This window comes from Eublepharis macularius, chromosome 12, assembly GCF_028583425.1.
Source record: "Eublepharis macularius isolate TG4126 chromosome 12, MPM_Emac_v1.0, whole genome shotgun sequence".
NCBI classification, from domain to species: domain Eukaryota; kingdom Metazoa; phylum Chordata; class Lepidosauria; order Squamata; family Eublepharidae; genus Eublepharis; species Eublepharis macularius.
In genome coordinates, this window is record NC_072801.1 from 63,210,821 (window position 1) to 63,232,147 (window position 21,327).

Below are 21,327 nucleotides of genomic sequence, written 5' to 3' on the forward strand. Positions count from 1 at the left end.
GCTGCTCATGTGATCAGTGGCCAGTAGTGTAAACTCATCCATAAACTTAGTTGCTGTAAGCAAGGCCTTATTCTCTGTCTTCCCTTCCCCATCTGCAATATGAGAATAATACTGGCCTGCTGCCCGGAACTAGTAGGATTACTAAAACAACATAGATGAAGGACTTTAGTGGCTCATGTAAAGCACCATATACAAAGCAGTATCATCTCAAAGAGTTTTGGAGTTACAACTCTTCTCGTCCTCTTCTGCAATGTGTGTGTGTATGTGCTGTCAAGTCACAACTGACTTACAGCGATCCCATTAAGGGCTTCCAAGGCAAGTGAGAAGCAAACGTGGTTTGCCATTGCATTCCTCTGCAGTCCCCCTTGGTGGTCTCCCATCCAAATACTGACCCTACTTAGCTTCTGCAATCTGATGAGACCAGGCTGTACCATGCTGCCTTTCCTCCTCTGCAATATGTATAGTATCATTTAAAACATTTGTATACTGCCTTTCTACCCAACTCAGGTGCTTAGTGCACTCTATAACTATTTATTGCTAATAATCATCTTTACCTCCATACACTAGGATTTGTGGGCTACATTTCTCTATCATTCTGGCTGTGCTGTACGTGTTTGGCATTTTGAATTTCAGTGGCATGACTCAGGCAACTCTCATAGAGCACAAGGACTTCCAGTGTCCTGTCTGAGGATAGGCAGTCTGTGGTGGAGGTCTTCTTGATTATGTATTCAGACTATTTAAGCATCTGGTCTCCCACCCACCCCCTTCCTCCTTTCAAAGATATCCTGTTTGCATCTCATTTTCTTTATTTAATTGGTCCACTTTAAATTAAGTTAGTCTTCTCATTTGGAAACATGATTATGGGGTGAAAAGTTTAAAAGGCCCAGGTCCAGCTGGAAAGAGAGGGAAGGAGACTGCCAGCCATCCAGGAAGAGGAGTTGGGGCTTAAGGAAAAGTCATTTCAACTGCTAGAATCCAGGGTAATCATCCACTGTCTTGAAGGAGAGGTGTCACTATCAGCCACTTTATTGCTGACTTCTTCACAGTTCAGCTCACTGGCCCAGTGTTCCTGCAGACCATGAAAAAAGGGGCAGACAGTTACATGGGATGCAATAAAGACTTCAAGGTAAAACTAATGGACATTAGGCAGGGAATGATGGAAACCACAAAGCAAGGACAGGATATCTTCTCACCTGTACAGGTTTTCTTATTGTTGCTGAACAGGAGCCAAGAAAGCGTGTACAGAGAATTACAAAAAAAAAGTTTAGAGGAGCTTAAATAATGGAAGGATGGTACTGCACCTGCTTGAGCACAATATATATATAGAGAAGTTTCCAACACAAAGACAGGCTTAGTAATTCTGGTGGAAGAACTTTTACCTGGGAGGAGGTTGGGTCAGCCTCTAGATCTCCATAGCACCCCTTATGGTGGCGAATCAGGTCTCCCCAGAGCACCAGATTCTTACAGCTAAGGGGGGCGGGGGGGGAGAGAGAGAGAGAGAGAGAGAGAGAGAAGAATAAGCAGGTGTGGTAATTGGGAGGAAAAGTTGGTGTCAAAGTTTGCCACCTCTTTAGTTCTCCCAGTGCACTGGAGGAGTTGTTTACCTGGGGCATTGCCCTTCTATGGGCAAGAACTGATCTGGTTCTTTCTGTAGGAAAGCTTCGGCCAGGCAAATAATATGAGCAGCCATGGAGCACCCAGAGTGGAAACAGCGCAAGGGGATGTCCTCGTCCCCCTCCTGTAAAGAAAGAATGAAAGATTCCAGTTACAGTGGGGTGTGGGATTGTCGCAAGAAGAACAAAAGAGACTTGTGACACTTTTAAAGACTTAGCAGATTAGCTGCAGCATAAGGACTTAAAGCCACTTGGTCAGATGCATGAAGAAATACAATGCCTGCTCCCTCGCTTGCAGTCAAACTCCCTAACCCTGGGAACCGCAGGCACAGAGGACTGTCTGAGACAGTATTATTAGATTTCAGCCTGTCACCTGAGTGCCCCAACTTCTCATCCATATTCTCCCCCAGCCCCGCCCAATTCTAGTCCAACTTCTCCCACCACACCCTTTGGACCTAGTCATTTCTATGATCATATAAAACAAACTCTCTTCCTGGAAACCTCAAATCAACCGACAGCCTTGGCTTCTAGCCCCTCTGTTCTCCGTTCTATTCTCTTGCTGAAGAATACTGATGCTGCAGAGTCTACGTCATACCTGGAACCTTTTCAGACAGACACTGCAACGTTTCGGAGTCGCTGGTAGTTCTTCTGAGGGCTCTGGTCTCACCCCCCTGGTTCCTCTAACAGCACGGACTTGACCAAATGCCACTGGCATGTGTAAGGGAGGTTCCAAGCCCGGAGGGAAATCTTTGTGATATTCCTGCTTGAGCCAACGTATGGTGAGGGGCAGGCGGCACCAAGGGGCAGTTCGGAGCATGTGGGCTAAGACACGTAGATGGAAGTCAAACTGGCGCTCCCGTGAAGTGCGGCGGGTGACGTGAGTAAGGCGGCGGGATGCATGCGGGTGTTGCCAAGCCCATTCAAACTGTATCAGAATGATGGAATAGGAAATCAGTTTGGCACTGAGGTTTGTGACAAGTTAACAAGGGGAGGAATATCCCATTGTTAAGGGAAATCAATTCCTGTGAACGCCTTACCCGCAGGGCAGCCACATCAGAGGGGAAGCCATGGATTATCAGCACCATCTCCCTACGAGGAAAGATAAAGGGAAACTCAATTTTCCAGTATGCACAGCTCACAAGGTCCAATTCCCAGCATGCAGTAGAGTGCCTCAAAAGCAAGACATGCGTGGGAGGAATGTGCAGACAGGAAAAGGAATTACCAAGGCCCACGGCCACTAGTCTTCCAAGCCCCTCCACGACGCTTCCCAGCGTTGTGCTGACCTATTCGTCGTTCAGGATTGACAGTGAAGCCAACATAAACTCGACCTTGATAACGGGGGTTGGTGCAATACAGAAGGTAGACTCCAAAGAAGCTGCACACCTCTACCACCATATCTGGTGCAGAGGGATCAGCAGGGGTGGGAGATCTGGGAGTAGAGAAAAAGAACATGTGTTAAAAGAGCCGGGCCCTCTTTTAACATCTCTGCTGCAGGTGGGGCCTGGAGTGGAGATCTCCTGGAATTACAACTAGACTTAAGATGACAGGATCAGTCCTCCTGGAGAAAATAACTTCTTTGCAGGGTGGACTCTATGGCATTCTGCCTTGCTGAGGTCCCTGCCCTCCCAGGCTCCCCCCACCCCAAATCTCCAGGAATTTCCCGACCCAAAGGTGGCAACCCTATATTCTCGACTCCAACACCCTCTGGTCTACCCTGTTGGGGATTGTCCCAGCTTATCCTGGCACAACTCCTGGACCTTTAACAGCTGCAGAAATCCAGCATCTCCAGGCATGGGAAGAACTACATATATTGAACTTCTGCCTATCTCACAGGGCAAAAGCATTCCTCAAGGGAAAACTGATGGAAGCCTTCAGCATTCCTTACCTTGCAAGGCTACCTCCGTCCAGAGCCTGGCTTTAAAACTCTGACATTTCCCATCAGCCCCTGCGCCTTTCCAACGCCGGTCTCCCTATTTCACCTCACGCTCTCGGCTTCCTTGTCAACTCCCATCATGCATTGCGCCCTTCTACGAACTGGACCCTCCCCCTCGGCCCCACTAACTGCTCTTCGAAATTGTTTGTATTGTTTCCTTCCTTTTCTCCCCATTGGCTAATGGGCAGAGGTATCCCGCCCAACTGGCCGACGTCATGTGGGCGAGTAGAAAAGGTCGGAAAAAACGTAACGCTTGGGCGGAAATAGAATGCCCTGAGGTGAAAACCATAGAGCTGCGGAAAGTCCTCAGCCACACCTCATCTCAGTTCCTCCTTCCGGTCTATAGTTGACTTGGTTTTCTGGTCTTAATTTCCGGGGCAATGCTTAGAGGGACCTCACCATAGAGCTCATGGAGGACCGCACTTTTCCTTTTTATTATTATTATTATTATTATTATTATTTTATTATTATTATTATTTTACCGTGTGACAATTTACGACTTAAAAAAAGATGTTCAAGGAACATCAAAATGTCGTTGACCTTGATTGGTTAAAGAAGACGGAACTACGACTGCAGGCGGATGTGACGTAGTCCATAGGCGGAAATGGAGCGGGGGTGGCTCTCTTTCATTCTTCGCTGTCTTGGTAAATAGGATGGAGGCGCCGGTTGTTCTCAGCGCGGAGTTTTTGCGGGAGCGGCTGTTGCAGGGCCTGGAAGCCGAACATGTGGTAAGAGAGTTTTACAGGGATCTCTTATTTTTCGTTCCTTGTTATTCCTGTGCTACAAAATCCTTTTCTTTCGCTCTGAGGTAAGCCCTGCTGTGTTTAATATCACGCACAGCTAGGTAAGCGGATCGGTTGTTAGAGTTACCACTCTCCAGGTGGGGGCTGGAGATCTCCCGGAAATATAACTGGCTTCCAGGCCATAGACAGAAGTTCCCCGGAAAAAATGGCTGGGTGAATTCTACGGCACCACACCCTGCTGAGGTCCCTCTCCCGGCTATCTCCAGGCTCCACTTACAAAATCTCCAGAATTTTCCAATCCGGACCTGTCAACTGTAGTCAGAGCGTAAACTTAAGCATAGAACAGGAATGGGGACCTTTTTTCAGGGCTGTTTTCTTCTTCCTGGGAACGTTATAAATACCGTCTTTATTTTGTCAGGTGTGTTGGATAAAGGGAACAATGTATAACTAAAAATTGTATGATTCCAGCTCAGGAATGTGAGTAAAGAAATAGCATGCCAGTGCATGCGAATGCTGCAGTGTGATCCTAGGAAGAACTAGAATGGAATAACCTGTAATGGTGTGCAAAAGCCTCTGGGCTTGTCCAGCCAATACATACACACGTCCTGAAAGAGTAAAGGGAGAACTACTTGGTAGTTCGTTGGCCTTGGACATCTCTTTTGCAGACTCCACAGCTACTCGCACTCTTGGGCTTGAAGCCTTATTTGGCTTACCAGTTCTTGAGCTTTATTTAGTTTTGTAGTCCATTGAACCTCTTCTCCCTAAGGGTTAATGAATGTTTGAGAAGAGCATAGGAGCAACATGGAATCTGCAGTCGGCTGGGAAATCAGTAGAAATCACTGTTCCCTGTGAAAAAAAGATTACTTAAGGGCTCTGGGACTTCTAGGGTAGGAGGTCTGCTGATTGGTGCTTCTTTTGTTTTTACTAGCTTGTTTTGATAGTTTTCTAAAATACTTTATTCTTTATTGGTTGTTTTGAATTATTTTCTGTTACCTGACTTCAGTCACTGTTGTCTAGGAGAAAGCTGAGCCTGTAGTCTAAACAAGTAAAGACAAATCTTCACAACTGCATGATTAAATACAGATCAGTATCCTCTCTAACATTTTTGTTTTCTCCATTTCCTTGGTCCCCTGTGTGCATCCATCTGTTTCTCAAACGCATATCCCAAGTGTGCAAACTCTCCTCTCTCACCAAGTTAGTTTATGATATGCCAATATCCCAGGTGCATTAGCAGTGAAGGGGATGAAAGATCTTCTTCCAAACAGTGTTAAATTTCTTCCTTTCCCTCTGCCACGGAAGGAGGTGGAAGACACAACCCCTGGACGCTGTGCCACAAGTTTCAAAGTCCTGGTAGTTTCCCCACGATTCCAAGGAAAACCGCTGCTTCAGCGGCACCGGTGAGTGGAACTTTGTAAACATATATTGCATTGGGGGAGCTATTAACTGTTCTTGACAGCTGAAGTTATGTTGGCTGTGCTTTAGGATTCATAATCTCGAAGACTAAAAGCATAGAAAACTCCAATTTATGAACTTCAATGCTGTGGTTCTCATTTTTGTCCTCAGTTCATTTATTTTCCCCTTTGAGTCTGATTTTTCTACCCAAGAGTCCTGTTAGATTAAGTCCAGCCTGCTGTTGCTAACAGTGGCCAGCCAGGTACATCTTAGAAGCCCATAACTGGGTCATGAAGGCAACAGCCCTCCATTTGTTGCTCCCTAACAGTCAGTAATTGAAAAACATGTGGCTTCTGAGCGTGGAAGTTTAATTTAGACTCTGTCACCAATGGCTACTGGAGGGACCATCCACCATTAATTTATCTAATCAGCTTTGAAAGCTGTCTAAGACTGGTCATTGTCGTCTCCTATGGGAGTGAATTTTGTGATGTAATTATATGTTGTGGGAAGCATTATTTTCTTCTGTCTGAGATGAACTACTGCCAGTCAGTGTTGACTGGGTGATGCCTAACTTACAGTGTTAGAAAAGAGGGTGGGAAAAAACCACCTAACTTTTCCATATAAACTGTTATATCTTCCTCTGTTAAGATGCAGCTTTTGCGGGGAGGAAGGAGACCAACACATCAGGCTTTTTTGGGGTACAGAAGGTTCTCCAGTCGCATGGTCGTTTTAGTTGCCTGTCTCTGCAATTTTTCCAGATTTTGGTGGCACAGCCAGAACCAGATATATTTTGAATTCAGTAGCACAGGTGTTACAATACAGACTGTGTTGATTTCAGCTTTTGCTACACCACCCCCTTACCTTCTTCACCAGTACTTGATTTGCAAAATTTCAAACATTGTGTTGAAAAGCAACCATATGCATCTTTATGTGCATTCCTTTAGACTGGAGCCATCCAGTCCAGATCCACCTGGCCTCTTTAATGTCAGTCTGCCACATCGTATTTGGTTGATGTTGCTGCTAGCACTGCATATGACCCAGGTGGGTCTTGAGAAACTTGTATGGCTGACCCCACAATCTGCCTAGAAGCAGGAGACCACAAAAATGTGTTCCTGCACTTCTTTCCATTTCTACCATTTCACTCACTCTCTCTCCTCCACTGCCCTCAGGCTGGTCAATGAAGTCTTAGCAGAGGAGCTGAAACACATCCATGCCTTTGAGCAGCGAACTCTAACGCCAGAACAGTGGGCAAAAGAACAAGAAGGCAAGTGAGAGCTGCACCCTCTTCGGACAGGAAGACCAGAATAGCTCCTTGAGAAGAGGAGTCAACAGTGGGATGAATATATGATGCCGATGTAGGACACGTCCATGGCACTAGCCACCCCTCCACCTCCAGCCCGGGAAAGCTAAGAGGACTTGAAAGAAAGCTTGCAGCAGCAAATAAAAATTGTTCCTTGGGTATATGAGGTGTGTCTTGGCTCTCTCTGGTTGTTAAGATTTTTTTTAAACTTACACATTAAAAGCTCAGAGTGCATTTTTAATGGAAGATCTGGAAACTGACTTGGCTGAATAACTGTGTGTGTCTGTGAGAGATCCCTTCTCTTCCAGCCTGATTGCTTGTTTTAAAATGTCCGTTTAGGAAGTTGAAGATTGAGCTGTCCTAATGACTTTCATTGTGAGCCCAAAGAAACACTAGTGACAGCTGTTTACAGACATTGCTCCAATTCCCCCCAAGAGAATTAGACTGGCAGCCAGACAATATCCAGAGACAGAACCTCTTTCTGGTACACAGGAACCTGTAATGCTGCTCCAGGCTCTAACAGGAGGAGAGGGTAGTCCCTCCCGCCCTTTCCCTCGCAGTCCTGGGACAGTGTTGAAAATTGAAGTGAAATGCTGCCCTATTGCATGGATTTGCATGTCAATAATAAATTTACATTTACTGCCCTCTAGTGGTGTCTAGGAGGCAAGCACCCCTGGATTGGGTTTGGGGTGTGGAAAACCCTGTTCATTGTGGAGGTGTTATGTCTGTCCTGCCTGGAAGCTCCACAGGCGATGGCTAATGTAAAAACCTAACTGGCACTAGGATAGGTCAAACCTACAGCTGTCACTCAAATAAATCTTAAGTCAAATAGTTCTTTTAATCTATTTAATCAATCTGCATAAATATGCATATTAGAAAAAACAGTAGTTTTAAAAGGGAAAAGACTGTTTTATTCTGAGATGATGCATGTATTTTACTGCAGCAGGCATCGTGGAAGAGGCGTTCTTACTCGGGGGGGGGAAGAATTTCTCTGTTTAAAAACGGCTTTGTCATCGGCAGGGTTTTTAAAAATAAAAATAATTGTTTTTTAAAGTTTTTTAAAATCAGCTACATAGTTAGGGGCACAATTTTAGTTTATCAAAGTATTTTTGATTGAGCCATTGGCTAATCACCATGATGAAAGCCCTGTTCTCTAAAGCCATAGTGAAGGATACTTCCTGACAAAGTTCTGGGAAGGGAGTCCATTGTGGTGGGAAAATTGCAAAGGAAGAATAAAAAAGGTGGTTCCTTCCTGACCTCTGGGAGATAATCACCCAGGGAAAGGGTGGGCTATGGAATTTAGGAAGAGGCTGCCTCTAATTTCCCAGAAGCATAGCAAGGTGATACACTGAGTGACTTCTAGGGGAAAATTAGGCATTTACGCAGCATTTGTCTAGGCAAAAGAACAGCCTATCTGACTGGCAAGCTGCAGTGGGAAACAGCCCCGGCAAATGCCTCCCAAACCTGCTTTCTGCCCTGAGTCTGGGGGTGGGTGGAGCTTAATAATGCCCTGAGGATCCACCCATGAACAATGGAGGGCTTTTTAGAAGACGGCTGAAATCGTCCGATGTAACCGATGGGGAAACAAATTGGTTGGAGAAGGGGCGAAGACGACCTATTTCTTCACGAGATGCTCCAGTTCTGAGATGCGCCGTTCCTGTTCGGAGACAGTGGCTTGCAGCCGCTTCAGATCCTCAGAGAGCTGCTCTAAACCCAAACCCTACAAGAGGTCACAGGATAAGCTTCGATTATGACTCGCAGCACCTCTTCCTCCCAAGTATATATTCTCAGCCCCGTGCCCCACACAGAGCCCATGACCCTTAATATCTGTGGGTCTCTCCTTCCTTACCCCCTGTTGTACCCTGTCGTGGGATAGGTGGCTTCTCTTTGGCCCTTCCAGGAGGCTCTTGTTGACCTTGAACTCTCTGGTCTTCTGGGGAGTGTAACCATCCTTAAGCGATATCAGGATGGGGTCAGCATTCTTCCCTGAAAGCCATTCTTCTGCCGTCATAGCAGGGTCTGGCCCAGCTGTGTCAGGATACAGGTCCTCTTGGAACAGGTCTGACTGCAGATCAAATACATAAATATGGAGTGATCAGGAGGACAAGAAAGAAGAACTCCTTTGAAGGAGAAGGAGAGCATTTCTCTGACTTTCAAGAAGTGGGGTCTTGCTGGGCCTCTTGGCCTCTTCTGCTCCCAGGACTTCCTGAAAAGTCTCTCCCAAGCTGGGAATGGGAGCAGGGAAAGCTTTAGCAGAGAGTAGGCTCAGGGATAAAGGGAGTCTTTTCTCAGTTACCTTTTAAGAATTTTAGCAGCCACCGCTTCTCCCAGATGGGATGAAATTATTGTTTTATATTACAATATTTGAAAGAGACCCTCAAAAATGTCGTTTTCAAATGGGCACTGGATCATAAAGCCATATCTGAATGCCCTTCCCAGATAGAGGTATATGTGCACAAGAAAGTCCCCCACTATAAAATTAGCCAGTAACAAATGAGATTCAATGCAAGTCCGAAGTGCAACCTTTATATCTTCCCTCAGGCAAAAGAAGCCATTCCACCAGGAGAGGAGAAGCTGCTCGTCTTCACCCAGCTCTTTGATTCATCTGTGGGCCCTGTTAGTGCCTTTCCAATAGTTCGGTGTTCTCAGCACTCCCAAAAAGATTGCAGATTTGGAGGAGACTAGTAGGTTTTATGTGTCACGTCTTTTGTTAGTAGACTTGAGTGCCGTAAGGTGGAAAGGCAGCTAACACATGTTTTAAATAAACAAGCTAGTAGACTGGTTCATGTGCCCTAACCCATAAATCTTTCGGCCCGTGCTCTCGCTGTCTCTGCAGATGGCAGGCATCCTAGATTCTAGATGTGCCCCACTTTAATCAGCATCCTTGCTGAAGAATTCTGTCTTTCTCCGTACCTTTTAATATTCTTTGTACGTCTAAAATTTCCACAGAACCAGGAGTCCTGGATCCCAATAATCTCTCCCACCCCCCATTCCAAAACCTTCCCAAGGCACTGTTCTCTCAACCTACAGAGAGTGGAATCACGCTTACTTTCTAAAATTAAAGCTGTAAGCACACCTCATAGTCAAGGTTTACTTTCAGAATAATTAGGAATAAGATGTACTCCCTCAGAGGAGCTCACGTTACAGCTCTGCATGGTTATTGTTCTAGGAGTATTCTCTCCAAAGGCAGGTAACTGAGACCCAGTGTGGTGTGGTTACAGGGTCAGATTGGCATCCAAGAGACCCGGCTTCAGTTCCCTGTTCCGACAAGGAAGTTTACTGGCTTCCCTTCGGCCGGGGTCTCACATGCTCTCAGCATAACCAACCTCACAGAATTGTGAGGATAAAATGGAGGAGAGGAGAGTGATGTAAGCCACTATGAGTCCCCACGGGGGAGAAAGGTAGGGTGTAAATAAAGTAAATAAGTAATACTCCCATCTCTTCACAGGAAGGAATTAAATGCAATGCAACAAGATAACTAAGGGAGGATAGCAGAAAGGAGACAGGCCTAGAACATACAATCATGCAGAGATGCAGCAGGCAGATTCTTCCCTAGGTAGGTATTTTGAACTCTCAGTCACCTTGAATTAATTATTTTGTTGGTGCCACGCTAGTGTAGCCTGTCCTACTGCTTTTGAATTACTGTTCTAAAATCAGCCGCCACCATCCCGCAAGGAAACGCAGGACTTTCAGAACCCAGACTGCTTTTCCCTACCACCCCCAACTCGAAAGAATGCAGAAATCCTGACTTACTTTCCGAGGCACTGTCATAGCAATGGGTTCACATTTCCTCTCATGCAGCTTGTAAAACCTGAAAAGGACAAGAGTATCATTCAAGGAAGGGGGAGGAGAAACATCTTGAAGCCAAGAGTCGCAGGTGTTTCTCTTCCAGACCGTACCTGGCAATCTCACACTTGCTGACATCCAGGCCACGTTTCGGCATCCATCCCCCGCCTCGCTGTGAGTCCTTGGAGCTGAACATGGATAGATAGTGTACGAAGGGAGCCTCTCCTGTGAGCTCAAAATAGCGAATGCTGCTGTCGCCCTGCAGAGGACAAGGGGAAAATGTGGCAGGTCGGTTCTTCCCTGCATGAAAAGTCCTTTTCGCCTTGTAGGCTGCGATGCTGTTCAAAGAGATTCACCAAGGGACGCTAGGCTTTCCTGCCCCCGCCCCAATTTCAGTTTCTGATTCCCATACCATACTGAAATGTCAGTTTCAGAATCCCCCTGCTCTCTTCCCTGTGGTGCATAATGTCTACCTCCTGCTACACATTTCTGAATGAAATCTTTGCTGGTTCTGCCCACAGTCCTCCCAGACCAAATCTCACTCGTCTCAGGAGACTCACTTTGCCAGTCAGGTAAACAACGTTGGTGTCTGGATCATAGTAAGGCAGCAGGACCCCACTGCTCGTGTCCAGCTCCTGAAGGGTCAGGGGCTCCTCAGGATTCCTCTGTGGGGCAAAGGGAAGAGGAATTAAAAGGCCAAGGGGCAGGGTGGAACCGAGAACTCTGGGTCAAGGAGCCTGTGGTACTGAAGTGAAGACTGATCATTCTGTTTTCACAGAACATGCCAACGTCCTGGATCAACAACAACGGTGCACTTATATACCACTTTTCTAGACAGATTAGTGCCCTCTCACAGCAGTTAACAAAGTCGGACAAAAACTGATCATGAAGCTCAAGACAATGCATCCACCTGGACTGAATGGAGAATTGTCTCATTACCAATGCTGATTTCTCCACACCTACTACCCCTCTGCATATCCCACCCAGTCCAGTCATGCATGCTACTGTCATTCACCGGCTATTGCCATTTGGCATCCAAAATGACTCCAATCTCCAAGATATAATGACGGATGGACTCACATTCTAGCTGTACCTGAAGAAGTGAGCTGTGACTCACGAAAGCTCATACCCTATCACAAATTTTGTTAGTTTTACAGGTGCCACTAGACTCTTGCGCTTTTCTAAAGCCAGCGTTATTATCATCCCCACAGTACAGCTGGGGAACTGGGGCTGAGAGGAGTGGCTTGCCCAAGGCCACCTGCTGAGCTCATGGCAGGAGTGGGATTCGAGCTAGCAGAGTGCTGATTCGCAGCCCAGCCATTTTAACCACTGCGATCAAGGGATTCTGCTGTTGCTCAAAGGACAAATCCTGCTGACGGGATCCCCTGTGTGCTGGGCCCAGGCTTTGAAGCAGGAAGTCTCTGGTTCGACTCTTACTCACTAGGTGGCCACAGGCAAGTCCTTCTCAGGGACAGTCTCTCCTCCACCCTATTTAGCAATACAGGGATCATCTCCCCTGATGTACAGAGTTATTGCAAGAATGGCTGAAATAATAAAGTGTTGGTTCTTACCTTTAAAGCCCTGAGTGGGTTGGGACTGGCATATCTTCGGGACCGCCTCTCCCTGTACGTTCCCCGGAGATCACTTTGATCAGTGAATAAATATTTACTTGTGGTCCCCGGCCCTAAGGAAGCCCGCCTCGCTTCAACCAGGGCCAGGGCCTTTTCAGTCCTGGCCCTAGCCTGGTGGAACGCTCTGTCAATGGAAACCCGGGCCCAGCGGGACATATTATCGTTCCGCCGGGCCTGTAAGACAGAGCTGTTCCGCCAGGCGTTTGGTGATTGAAGGGGGCGGTGCCATGTCGGCCTCCCACCTTTGGGGTGGGGAAGGTTCTCCCCACCACTGCACCTTGTTAATTTGTTTTATTATTTGTATATTGATTTTAGTTTTTGTTTTTATCCATTTTAACTGTTCACCGCCCAGAGCCCCTGGGGATGGGCGGTATATAAATTGAAAAAAATAAAAATAAAAATAAATAAATATATATACAGTGCCCTGAATGCTCCAAAGGGCTCTGTAAATGTTAAGTGTGGTTATTAAAACCAAATCCTCCCCCCCCACACACACACATCTACTATCGCTACTACATTTTTATCAAAGATCCTGTTTGTGACATGACTTTGGATGTTAGATTGTCGTCTGCCCCATAATCCCAGTATCTTTTTGTATTTTTTTCCTTTTATGTAACATCCCATAGCCCATGAGTGCTCATGCTGCCTTCCTCTCCCCAGCAATTGCTGCCCATATCCAAGTCCCTTCCTCTCTCAAAATCCCTTCTTTCCGAAAGGGTACGTGTTCTCTGGCTCCAGCCAATGGGACAGAAGTCACTCCCATAACACCCCCCCAAACTTATCTGTACATAGCTTAAGCAGCATGCCTCTCTTTTTTTTCTCTCACCGGGTCCCATAGAGCCACCTGTCGCTCGCTCATACGGCTGAAGCCGGTGGTCAGCAGTTTCCCGTCATTCACCACAACGGCCCGGACAGGACGTGATCCCTCATGGGGACGTGGCAGCTCCTGTTGATGAGATGTAGAAACACAGAAGTGGTGTGAATATGAATCACACCCACTCCAGCTGGGCCTGCTGCTCTGAAACTCCTGTGCATTGGGGTGGGGGGTGGGGGGCTCAGCCCAATTCTCTTCCCCATCCCCAATCATTCTGAGGATTCCATCTTGCCCTCTTTCTCCAAAGCATTAAGAACTTGGAAGTTATCTAGCCGTACCAAAAAGTACGGGAAAAGCAAAAGGCAGAACTTCGACAAACATCAGAAGATGTTGTCACAACCCGGTGTTTATTTTTTAGAATAATGCAACAATTTCATGGAAGAGATGCATACAAATGGCTTTGAACTGTGCGTGAAACCTTCGAGTTTAGAGGCAGTCTGATTAACCATATGCTTGTGCCAGAGAAGAAGGGATTGCTAGGCTCTCTGGTGCCTCCTTAGGGCCACTGCTGGAGTTCAAATGGTGGACTAGCTAGATCTTTGTGCTGCTCCAACAAGGCATTTGTGGGTATATTTCCTTTCAGTCTCCCCACTGGTCCAAATTGGCATCCTCTGGCACTGCCAGATCAAGCTTGCGAGTCAGACTTACATTGGCAACTTTGCCTCCTGCCCGCGGGTCAAACAGCCGGACGCGTTTATCCCGGCAGGCCGTGCAGAGCAAAGAACCATCCTGGTTCCAGACCGTGCTGTAGATGGCATCTGGGTGCAAGTCATCCAGCGAGATCGATGCCTGCCCCACTCCCACATCCCAAACAGTCACTAGGTTATCGCATCCTGTAGAGAAAGGTTTTAAAAAAGCAAGACCACAAAGATGAAGGCAGCTTGAAAACTAATAGATCTGAGAGGAGGAACGTTGTGCTGGGTCAGGCTGTGACCCGGTGCAGCCAGCCACGCCTGTTGCTCATTACCTGCGCTGAGCAGGAGATTCTGCGCTGTTGGGTGCCATGAGACAATCCCCACCCGCTTGGAGTGGCCTTCGAGGGTCACCAGGGGCTCATTCAAGGACCGGATGAGGCCAGCTTCAGGCACCGCCCAGACCTGAAAAAACAAGAAAGAGATACAGAGGGCAGAAGTGGCAGGGCAGCCGTGACAGTCCCACCTAGTAATGCCTTGATTCCTGCTATATAGCCAACACTCTTATTTCTCAGGCTGGCCCAGCTCCACATGCAGACCTTGTGGTTGGTTGAGGACATCTCTTGGGAGATGCTTAGAGAGGGTCCCTTGACATGCTCCAGAGGATTCCAGGAGGCAGCATTTGGATTGCCCCCCCCCACACACACACCATCTTCCGCAAGGTTGCAAGAGATTGTAAAGCATGCCTCTTAGACTCAGGGGCTTGGGACAGAAAACTACCCAAGAGCAGCCCTTTTCAGAATGCATAAGAACTCTCACTGCATAACCATTCCCATTTCATTTCCAGTAAAACCCAGTTTGATACCTGTTCTCCCTGGAAGCCCCCATCCCTTCCTCATCTGATGGCCCCCTCCTCTCCCCATCTCTGCCCTACTGTCTTGTGCCCCCACCCTGTTGATCTTCTCTGTCTCCAAACTCTACCTGCTTATCTAAGCCCAGCTATTTATGTAAGCTACACCCACTACGTGTTCTCTCTCCGCAGCCTATGCCACTTAACTAGTCTGGTCCCCATTTACTAATCCACTAAGTTCCCACTCACCATAACGTTGCAATCCTCGGCTCCGCTGGCAATGACATGGTCATTGTGGGGACACCACTCTACATCTAACACAGGGGCCGTGTGCCCTGACACCACAGGGTAGGACTTTTCCAGGCGGCCAGTCTGCAAGAGTAGGAAGATGGAGAGACAATCATATCTTCCAAGAAGTATGCAAGCTTTTGAATGACACAGCACTCTTCCTCAGCTGGAAGGTGCAGATTACTTGGTGGTGGTGGTGGAAAGTACCATCAAGTCATAGCTCTCTTATGGCAACACTGATGGGATCTTCATGGCAAGAGACTAACAGAGGTGATTTGCCATTGCCTGTCTCTGCAACTCTGGTCTTTGTTGGAGGTCTCCCACCCAATTACTAACCGAGGCCAAACCATCTTAGCTTTCAAGATTCGACGAGATTAGGCTTACCTGGGCTCTCCAGATCAGGGTGCAGATCAGCTCACAGTTGCAAGTAAAGGCAGGGTTTTTTCTTTCTTTTCAGAAGCAGGTTTTTTATCCTCTGAAAGAACTGCCCCTACTTTCAACTGTGAGCCCTGAGCAGTTGCCTCATTAAAGTCAGCTGGGGCCGGGCAGGGGGGCGGGTGGTGACCCCTTCTGGTCACATGGTAGAAGCACAAGCGATGTAAAGGGATGACCCCATCTTGAAAGGTACAGAAACATTCTCTTCTCTCCCACCTTGCCCTCTAATTTGCATACATGAGCAGCTGGAAGGAAGAGTTCTGGATCTCAGATCTCCTATGAGAACTGGGGTGCCTTACAGGCAAAGTACCCACCATTCCCTAAAAAGCCTCCGGTGCCTCCATCAGCCACACAATAAACAGGAATTGTGTCTTGTGGTTTCCACTCTTGGCAAGCAATGCGCAAGGCTAGATTTAAGTATGACACTCTCTAGCAAAGGACCCAACACTGCTGCAAGCCGTCTTGGTTGGGCCCTCCGTTGTCTTCTAGATCGGTGTTTCCTTTTTTAGAGCTGGGATCTCCACTCCTTTCCAAACAGATTGCGTTCGCACACAGACACACAACTTGAAACTTCATTGGTGGGAGTGATTTTTTTTTTTATAATGCATAGAAGCAACAACATTTTCAAGGAACCAAAGGAGAAGAACCTTTTGTGACAAGCTGGGTGCCAGTCCACAGTACCAATTTTAGGTGCCTGTGGCTAACGTTATAGATTTTTATGCTCTTCCTAACAGATTTACTAGCAAAACACCTGATTTTTCTGCTTTCCTTCCTTCCCAGCTGAGCAGTTAGATCCTTTGTGTGAATGCACATGGCCTCCCCCTCCGGGCTTCCTCACAACCCCCCTCCCAACCACACCATGCTTCTTACACAATCTTGAGTTAATTGTAGGGTTGCCAGTTTTTCAGCCACCCCTGCTTCTGTGCTTTTAGCAGCCACTCGAACGCTTGATATTGTCACTTTGAATATTTATTTTTAGCTGTTCACTTTATAGATCATTTCTTACTGAGCGGAATCACGTGCAGAGGCATTCCTGTTCAGCTGCTGGCTTCCCTGGCTGATTTCTGCCCACCAAATTGTAGTTACAGACGCAAGAGCGGTCCGGGGTGATGGTTTTGCCAGGGACTTGGCAGCCCTGTGCATCCGGGGCGGCGCCTGTCACTGCCTTACAACCTGCTGCTGCCATTGTTGCCATCCCAGCAACTTTTTGAGAGATGCCGAGCCTTGGCTGTTTCTGAGCGGGGGTTTCGCAGATGGCCAAATCATGCCTTCCAGGACCATTTCAGATCAGGACAATGGCGTCTGTGCACAGAGTGGGACTGAAGCCCCTTCTTCATGCGTGCTACAAATCAGATCTGAATTGGGCACCACGCACATGCAGGAACTGAGAAGAACCAGCAACTCTCATCTAACTGTTACAAAAGGCCCAGGGTGGAGACCCTACCTCTGTATTCTGTAATGTGCAAAGAAGCGCCTACATGCTCATGACCCTCGAGTGCAGGGACTGGAATCCTAGACATGTAGTTTGGGCATCATCTTAGGAGGCAGTGTGGTACAGTGTGATGGAATCAGACTATGATTGTGGAGATCTGGGTTCAAATCTGCAGTCATCTGTGAAGCTCTCTGGGGACAGCCACACACACACTCAGCATAAACTACCTCACAGGGTTGTTTTGAAGATAAAATGGAAGAATGGGAGCGTGGGTTCTTTGAACAGAAGGGTAGAGTTTTTTTAAAAATGATGTCTAGCCTGGCCCCAAGGCATGCATATGAAAACATGAAGCTGCCTCATACTGAGTCTGGCCCTTGATTCATCAAGGTCAATATTATCTACTCTAACTAGCAGGGCTTTTCCAGTCTCAGACAGGGGCCTTTCGCATCCCCTCCTACCCAAGATCCTTTACCTGGCAACACTGGGGATCAAACCTGGGACCTTCTGCGTACCAAACAAATGCTCTGCCACTGAGCTTCAGCCCCCTCCCCAGGATGGCGAAGTACATTTTCCATCCATCCCTGATAGGTGTCCCATGGCCCCCCCATGCACACATTTCACACTGCTAGCGACAGAGGTGCAATGTGTCTTCCTCCCCCTTCTGTGACAACCAAGATGGTCTGCTTGGTACTTGAGGACCATCTCCTGGAATGGGACCCTGGGTGACCTGGAAGCTGGTCACTGTGGAAGGCTACTTGGCCAGCTGGGTGGGGGAACTTCAGACGACTGTGATGCTGTCCCTGGATGGGGCAAGGCTCACTTGGCTGCTGTCTCTCCTCCCCGCAACCCCTTTCGCTTGCTCTGAGGAGTGAGAATCCGCTGCTCGCTCCTAGATCTATCACGCTGAAGTCATGAGATGCCAATATCCTGGGGGCAAGGCCAGGTCCTTGCTAGAGAAAGAGGCTGTGGCTCATCCCAAGCCTAAACTTAGCTGCTTCTCTCAGCCAACCCCCAACTCACACAGTTGAATCTTTGAGGAGGATGACGACCCTGTTCAGAAACTAGGGCCTCCGAAGAAAGGGCTAAGATTAGGAGTGTAAGGAGGTCTTTTTATGAGATGCTATGAAAGCAGGGGCCCGGGAGGCCATCTTATGGCTCCTCTGTGACAGGAAAGGAACCTAGCAGGTTTAACTGGGGGGAAACCAGAAAGGGGGCAAGGCCTATGTGAAAACACAATGTTCTGGCCCTCATTTGTATGTATTTAGAAAGGCTCTGTGTGTGTGTGTGTGTGTGTGTGTGTGTGTGTGTGTGTGTGTGTGTGTGTGTGTGTGTGTGTGTGTGTGTGTGTGTGAGAGAGAGAGAGAGAGAGAGAGAGAGAGAGAGAGAGAGAGCACACACCAGGACTCCTGGGTTCTCAGCAGAGGGGTGAGAAGAGAACTTGGGACAGGCAGAGACAAAGCAGGGCAAGAGCTGGAAAGCTTAACAACTGTTCTCCCCATTTCCTTCCCCCTCTGCCTGCCCCAAACCCACTTCCCCTTCTCTGGGCCCTGTTTCCGCAGCAGGTTCAAACTTCAGGCCATTTAAGGCAAAAAAAAGTGTCACAGATCTGTTGTTTCGGCAGTTTCACAACTCCCCAGTCCCTCCCACCCCTTGCCACCATTGCGAGGCTCCCCGGAAACACAAAGGAGGGGGGAGACACCACAAAGAAGTTAGATTTACACATTATGCTATAGGTTATTGGGAGGGGGGATAAAAGGCATACGGCAGCAGTGGGAACCGAGACTGAAGGCGCTCAGGACGTTTCAAGGAGGACGTTTGTGGGGTGGGGTGGGTTTTTTTAATTACCTTGGACAATGGCAGGACCAAGAAGGCACCTCCCCCACTGGATTCTACGACGATGGCCAGGAATTTGGGGTTGACAGAACAAAAATTCCCATCCCATGTCATCTGGGAAACACGGATGTCATCGTAGCACTGGTCGGCCTTGACAGGCTGTCCGTAGACATGGCGGAATTTACTAGACCTCACGACTTTCCGGCTCATGGTTCCTGCCACGGAGTTGACAAAGAAGAGCTATTAGTAGGAGTGCCAGTCCCAAATTAAAGGCCCAATGCTTTGCTAATGGCCGCCTGCCCCACTAATGTGTCTCAGACGTTTGAGCCCATGACAATACGTGAAGTCTGGTTTCCCCCCTCGACTGTTGGTTGCCTTTCCCTGTGACATTACCTCAACTTCAGGCAGCTGCAAAAGAACTGAGGCTCTTGCAAGCTTGTCTTGGGGGATTTCTCTGTGAATTAATCCATATTTGTACCCCTGCAGCCCCCCCTAACTGGCTGGTTAATCCACCGCTGTGCATGTTTTGCAAAGTGGCAGTGAGTTCCACAAGCAGAGAACAGGCAACCTTACTCATAGGTGCCTACATGTTTTAATTAACAATATGCAGTGCACTCCTAAGCATGTTTACTCAGAAATAAATCCCAAGACTTTACTGTCTAGTAAATGTGTGTAGGATTGCAGGCTGTCATTATTTGGATAGCTCAAACAAAAGAGCCATGCCACATGTTGCACAGGGCAAGCAAAGTTTAAGTATTCAACATATTCTTATCTTTCATTTCCTTCCACGGTGTAGCGGGCAGAGGTGCACAAGGGATTGTCCCATTCTTACAACAACCCTGTGAGGTAGATTAAGTTGGAGTAAAGCCATTTGCTGCAGGCTAGTCTATGAGTTTCATAACTGGAATTGGACCAGTGTTCCAGTACTTTAGCCAGTACACTACACAGGCATTTAAAAAAAACCTTCATCTTCCTAGAGTTGCTAGCCATTTTGATCAGGGAGGAAAATTTGATTCTAAGTATAGCAAATCAGCAAAATCTGAAGCATCAACCAAATTATATCAAAAGAGCCTTGGCAAGAGGGAAAAGCCTGCTTCGTCCGTCAGTTTCCCGGTCTTTACAATGGGAATTAAGAGTGGGACCCACCTCACAGGGTTCTGTGCAAGATGAAGGAGATCAAGACCATGCACTGCTTTGCACGCTGGAAAGTGCTACAGGCATGAACGAATAATCCATGGAAGAACCCCCTCCTGCTCTGTGAGCAAGTGTCCCCCCACATACACACACTTTCCACTTCTTCCCCTCCGATCCCAACCCAAAGTCCTTCCTCCCTCCACCCCAAGCTCTCACCTGCAGCCTCTGTAACGGATGTGCCACACAATGAATTGGAGATGAAGCCGCTCAGAGCTTTTTAACAGAGCCATCGCCCTGGACCTGTCAGAGCTGGGAGGGTGGGACTCTTAAAGGGCCAGCGCACAGCAAGCAGCATCTCTGCTTGTCATCTGATTCTCTTCCATGTTTCTATTCCATCTTCCACCACCACCCCTTTCTCTCAATTTCTCCCATAAGTATTTCCCACAATATAGTTATGGAGAGTTTCCTTCTCTAAGTCACCTGCATTTGGCAGAAAAGCAAGATTCCAAGTTGCACAAATTTCTTTGCTCCTGCCTGAAGAAGAGGCGTTCTGCCTGGCTAACAAGAGCAAGAAATGGTTTGAAACAGATATCTTACTGAACCAAAAAGGTCTGCAGGGTTGCAGGTTTCCAAGTTGCAAAGATCTCTTTTGCTGGAAGAATTCCGCATAACATTTCTACCCTGCCAGTAGCTCTGGTTCCAAGAAAAGAGCTAATCTGAAGCCCTTCAGATAGTTTTATGTTTCTAAAGGTCTAGCTGTGTGCAATCCTCTGTAAACCTTTCTCTCCTCACCTCATCCACTCACCTCTGAGAGGCTTGTTTGCCACAAAAGCCCAGAAAAGGCACAGTGCTTATCGTCCCATGGAACCCCTGCTTTCATCCCACAGTCATTGCTGTCTGATATCTGTGAATGGGTGTATCACATGGTTTTGCCCTCAAGCAGGAAGAACTGATGCACATTTGAGATTGGACAAAGGAAATGTTAAGGTTATTTTAATGGCTGTGGGAAATTAATGCCCATGAGCAATGCATCAGCAAGGCTAGGGGCTGCAACTGGAATGGGCAGAGAGAAAGACAAGTTTCTAACTGGAGGCAGATGGAGTGGGGCGGCAGGCATGAATTGCCCTTGAGGGGCTGCCAGAGTGGCTGTCTGGGGGAACTTCTGCCTCATAGGAAGCAAAACCTGTGTTTTGGCACGCACACCAATAGCCAGAACGCGGCTGAAAAGCGGTTGAAGTGGCACATGTGAATTTTGTCTTAGACTGGGAATTCCTCAGAACAAAAGACACTTCTTCTGGTGGATGCTGTGTCAAACACAGACACATGGGTGGTACTACTGCTACTATTAATCTGGCCGAAAGTGTGGGGTTAGCAGCAGAACCTAGTATAGTCTCAGAACTTGGAAGCCAGAAGGATTGCTGGATAATATTTCCAGGGGTTGTGGACAGCAA

The 21,327-nt window shown here is 47.6% G+C and overlaps 3 protein-coding genes across 3 annotated transcripts; 1 reads left to right on the forward strand and 2 right to left on the reverse strand.

The window, feature by feature from the left end:
* Window positions 1-800: 800 nt before the first annotated feature.
* On the reverse strand, window positions 801-3,609 carry SLX1A (SLX1 homolog A, structure-specific endonuclease subunit). The gene is made up of 7 exons (XM_054995431.1): window positions 3,499-3,609; window positions 2,836-3,042; window positions 2,651-2,702; window positions 2,209-2,538; window positions 1,605-1,738; window positions 1,380-1,467; window positions 801-1,069 (listed from the first exon to the last, which is right to left on the reverse strand). Exons 2-7 carry the CDS (start codon window positions 3,006-3,008, stop codon window positions 962-964), a joined length of 885 nt encoding a protein of 294 aa, XP_054851406.1. The 5' UTR covers window positions 3,009-3,042; window positions 3,499-3,609; the 3' UTR covers window positions 801-961.
* Window positions 3,610-4,151: 542 nt separating this feature from the next.
* Window positions 4,152-7,142, forward strand: BOLA2B (bolA family member 2B). The gene is made up of 3 exons (XM_054995432.1): window positions 4,152-4,274; window positions 5,589-5,686; window positions 6,851-7,142. Exons 1-3 carry the CDS (start codon window positions 4,200-4,202, stop codon window positions 6,951-6,953), a joined length of 276 nt encoding a protein of 91 aa, XP_054851407.1. The 5' UTR covers window positions 4,152-4,199; the 3' UTR covers window positions 6,954-7,142.
* Window positions 7,143-7,813: 671 nt separating this feature from the next.
* CORO1A (coronin 1A) lies at window positions 7,814-20,167 on the reverse strand. The gene is made up of 11 exons (XM_054995042.1): window positions 20,093-20,167; window positions 18,755-18,957; window positions 15,004-15,126; window positions 14,240-14,369; window positions 13,921-14,105; window positions 13,225-13,344; window positions 11,328-11,432; window positions 10,881-11,026; window positions 10,735-10,792; window positions 8,831-9,046; window positions 7,814-8,701 (listed from the first exon to the last, which is right to left on the reverse strand). Exons 2-11 carry the CDS (start codon window positions 18,950-18,952, stop codon window positions 8,597-8,599), a joined length of 1,386 nt encoding a protein of 461 aa, XP_054851017.1. The 5' UTR covers window positions 18,953-18,957; window positions 20,093-20,167; the 3' UTR covers window positions 7,814-8,596.
* Between the last annotated feature and the right edge of the window lie 1,160 nt (window positions 20,168-21,327).

Coding starts and splice junctions, on each gene's coding strand:
- SLX1A (XM_054995431.1), bottom strand. CDS start 3,008: ATGGTGGTAGAGGTGTGCAGCTTCTTTGGAGTCTACCTTCTGTATTGC. Junction 2,539..2,650: donor CTGATGTGGCTGCCCTGCGG/GTAAGGCGTTCA, acceptor ATTCTGATACAG/TTTGAATGGGCTTGGCAACA. Junction 1,070..1,379: donor CTGACCCAACCTCCTCCCAG/GTAAAAGTTCTT, acceptor CATGGTCTGCAG/GAACACTGGGCCAGTGAGCT.
- BOLA2B (XM_054995432.1), top strand. CDS start 4,200: ATGGAGGCGCCGGTTGTTCTCAGCGCGGAGTTTTTGCGGGAGCGGCTG. Junction 4,275..5,588: donor GCCTGGAAGCCGAACATGTG/GTAAGAGAGTTT, acceptor CTGCCACGGAAG/GAGGTGGAAGACACAACCCC. Junction 5,687..6,850: donor CCGCTGCTTCAGCGGCACCG/GTGAGTGGAACT, acceptor CACTGCCCTCAG/GCTGGTCAATGAAGTCTTAG.
- CORO1A (XM_054995042.1), bottom strand. CDS start 18,952: ATGAGCCGGAAAGTCGTGAGGTCTAGTAAATTCCGCCATGTCTACGGA. Junction 11,433..13,224: donor AGGTGGCTCTATGGGACCCG/GTGAGAGAAAAA, acceptor TTTGCCCCACAG/AGGAATCCTGAGGAGCCCCT. Junction 10,793..10,880: donor AGCAAGTGTGAGATTGCCAG/GTACGGTCTGGA, acceptor TGTCCTTTTCAG/GTTTTACAAGCTGCATGAGA.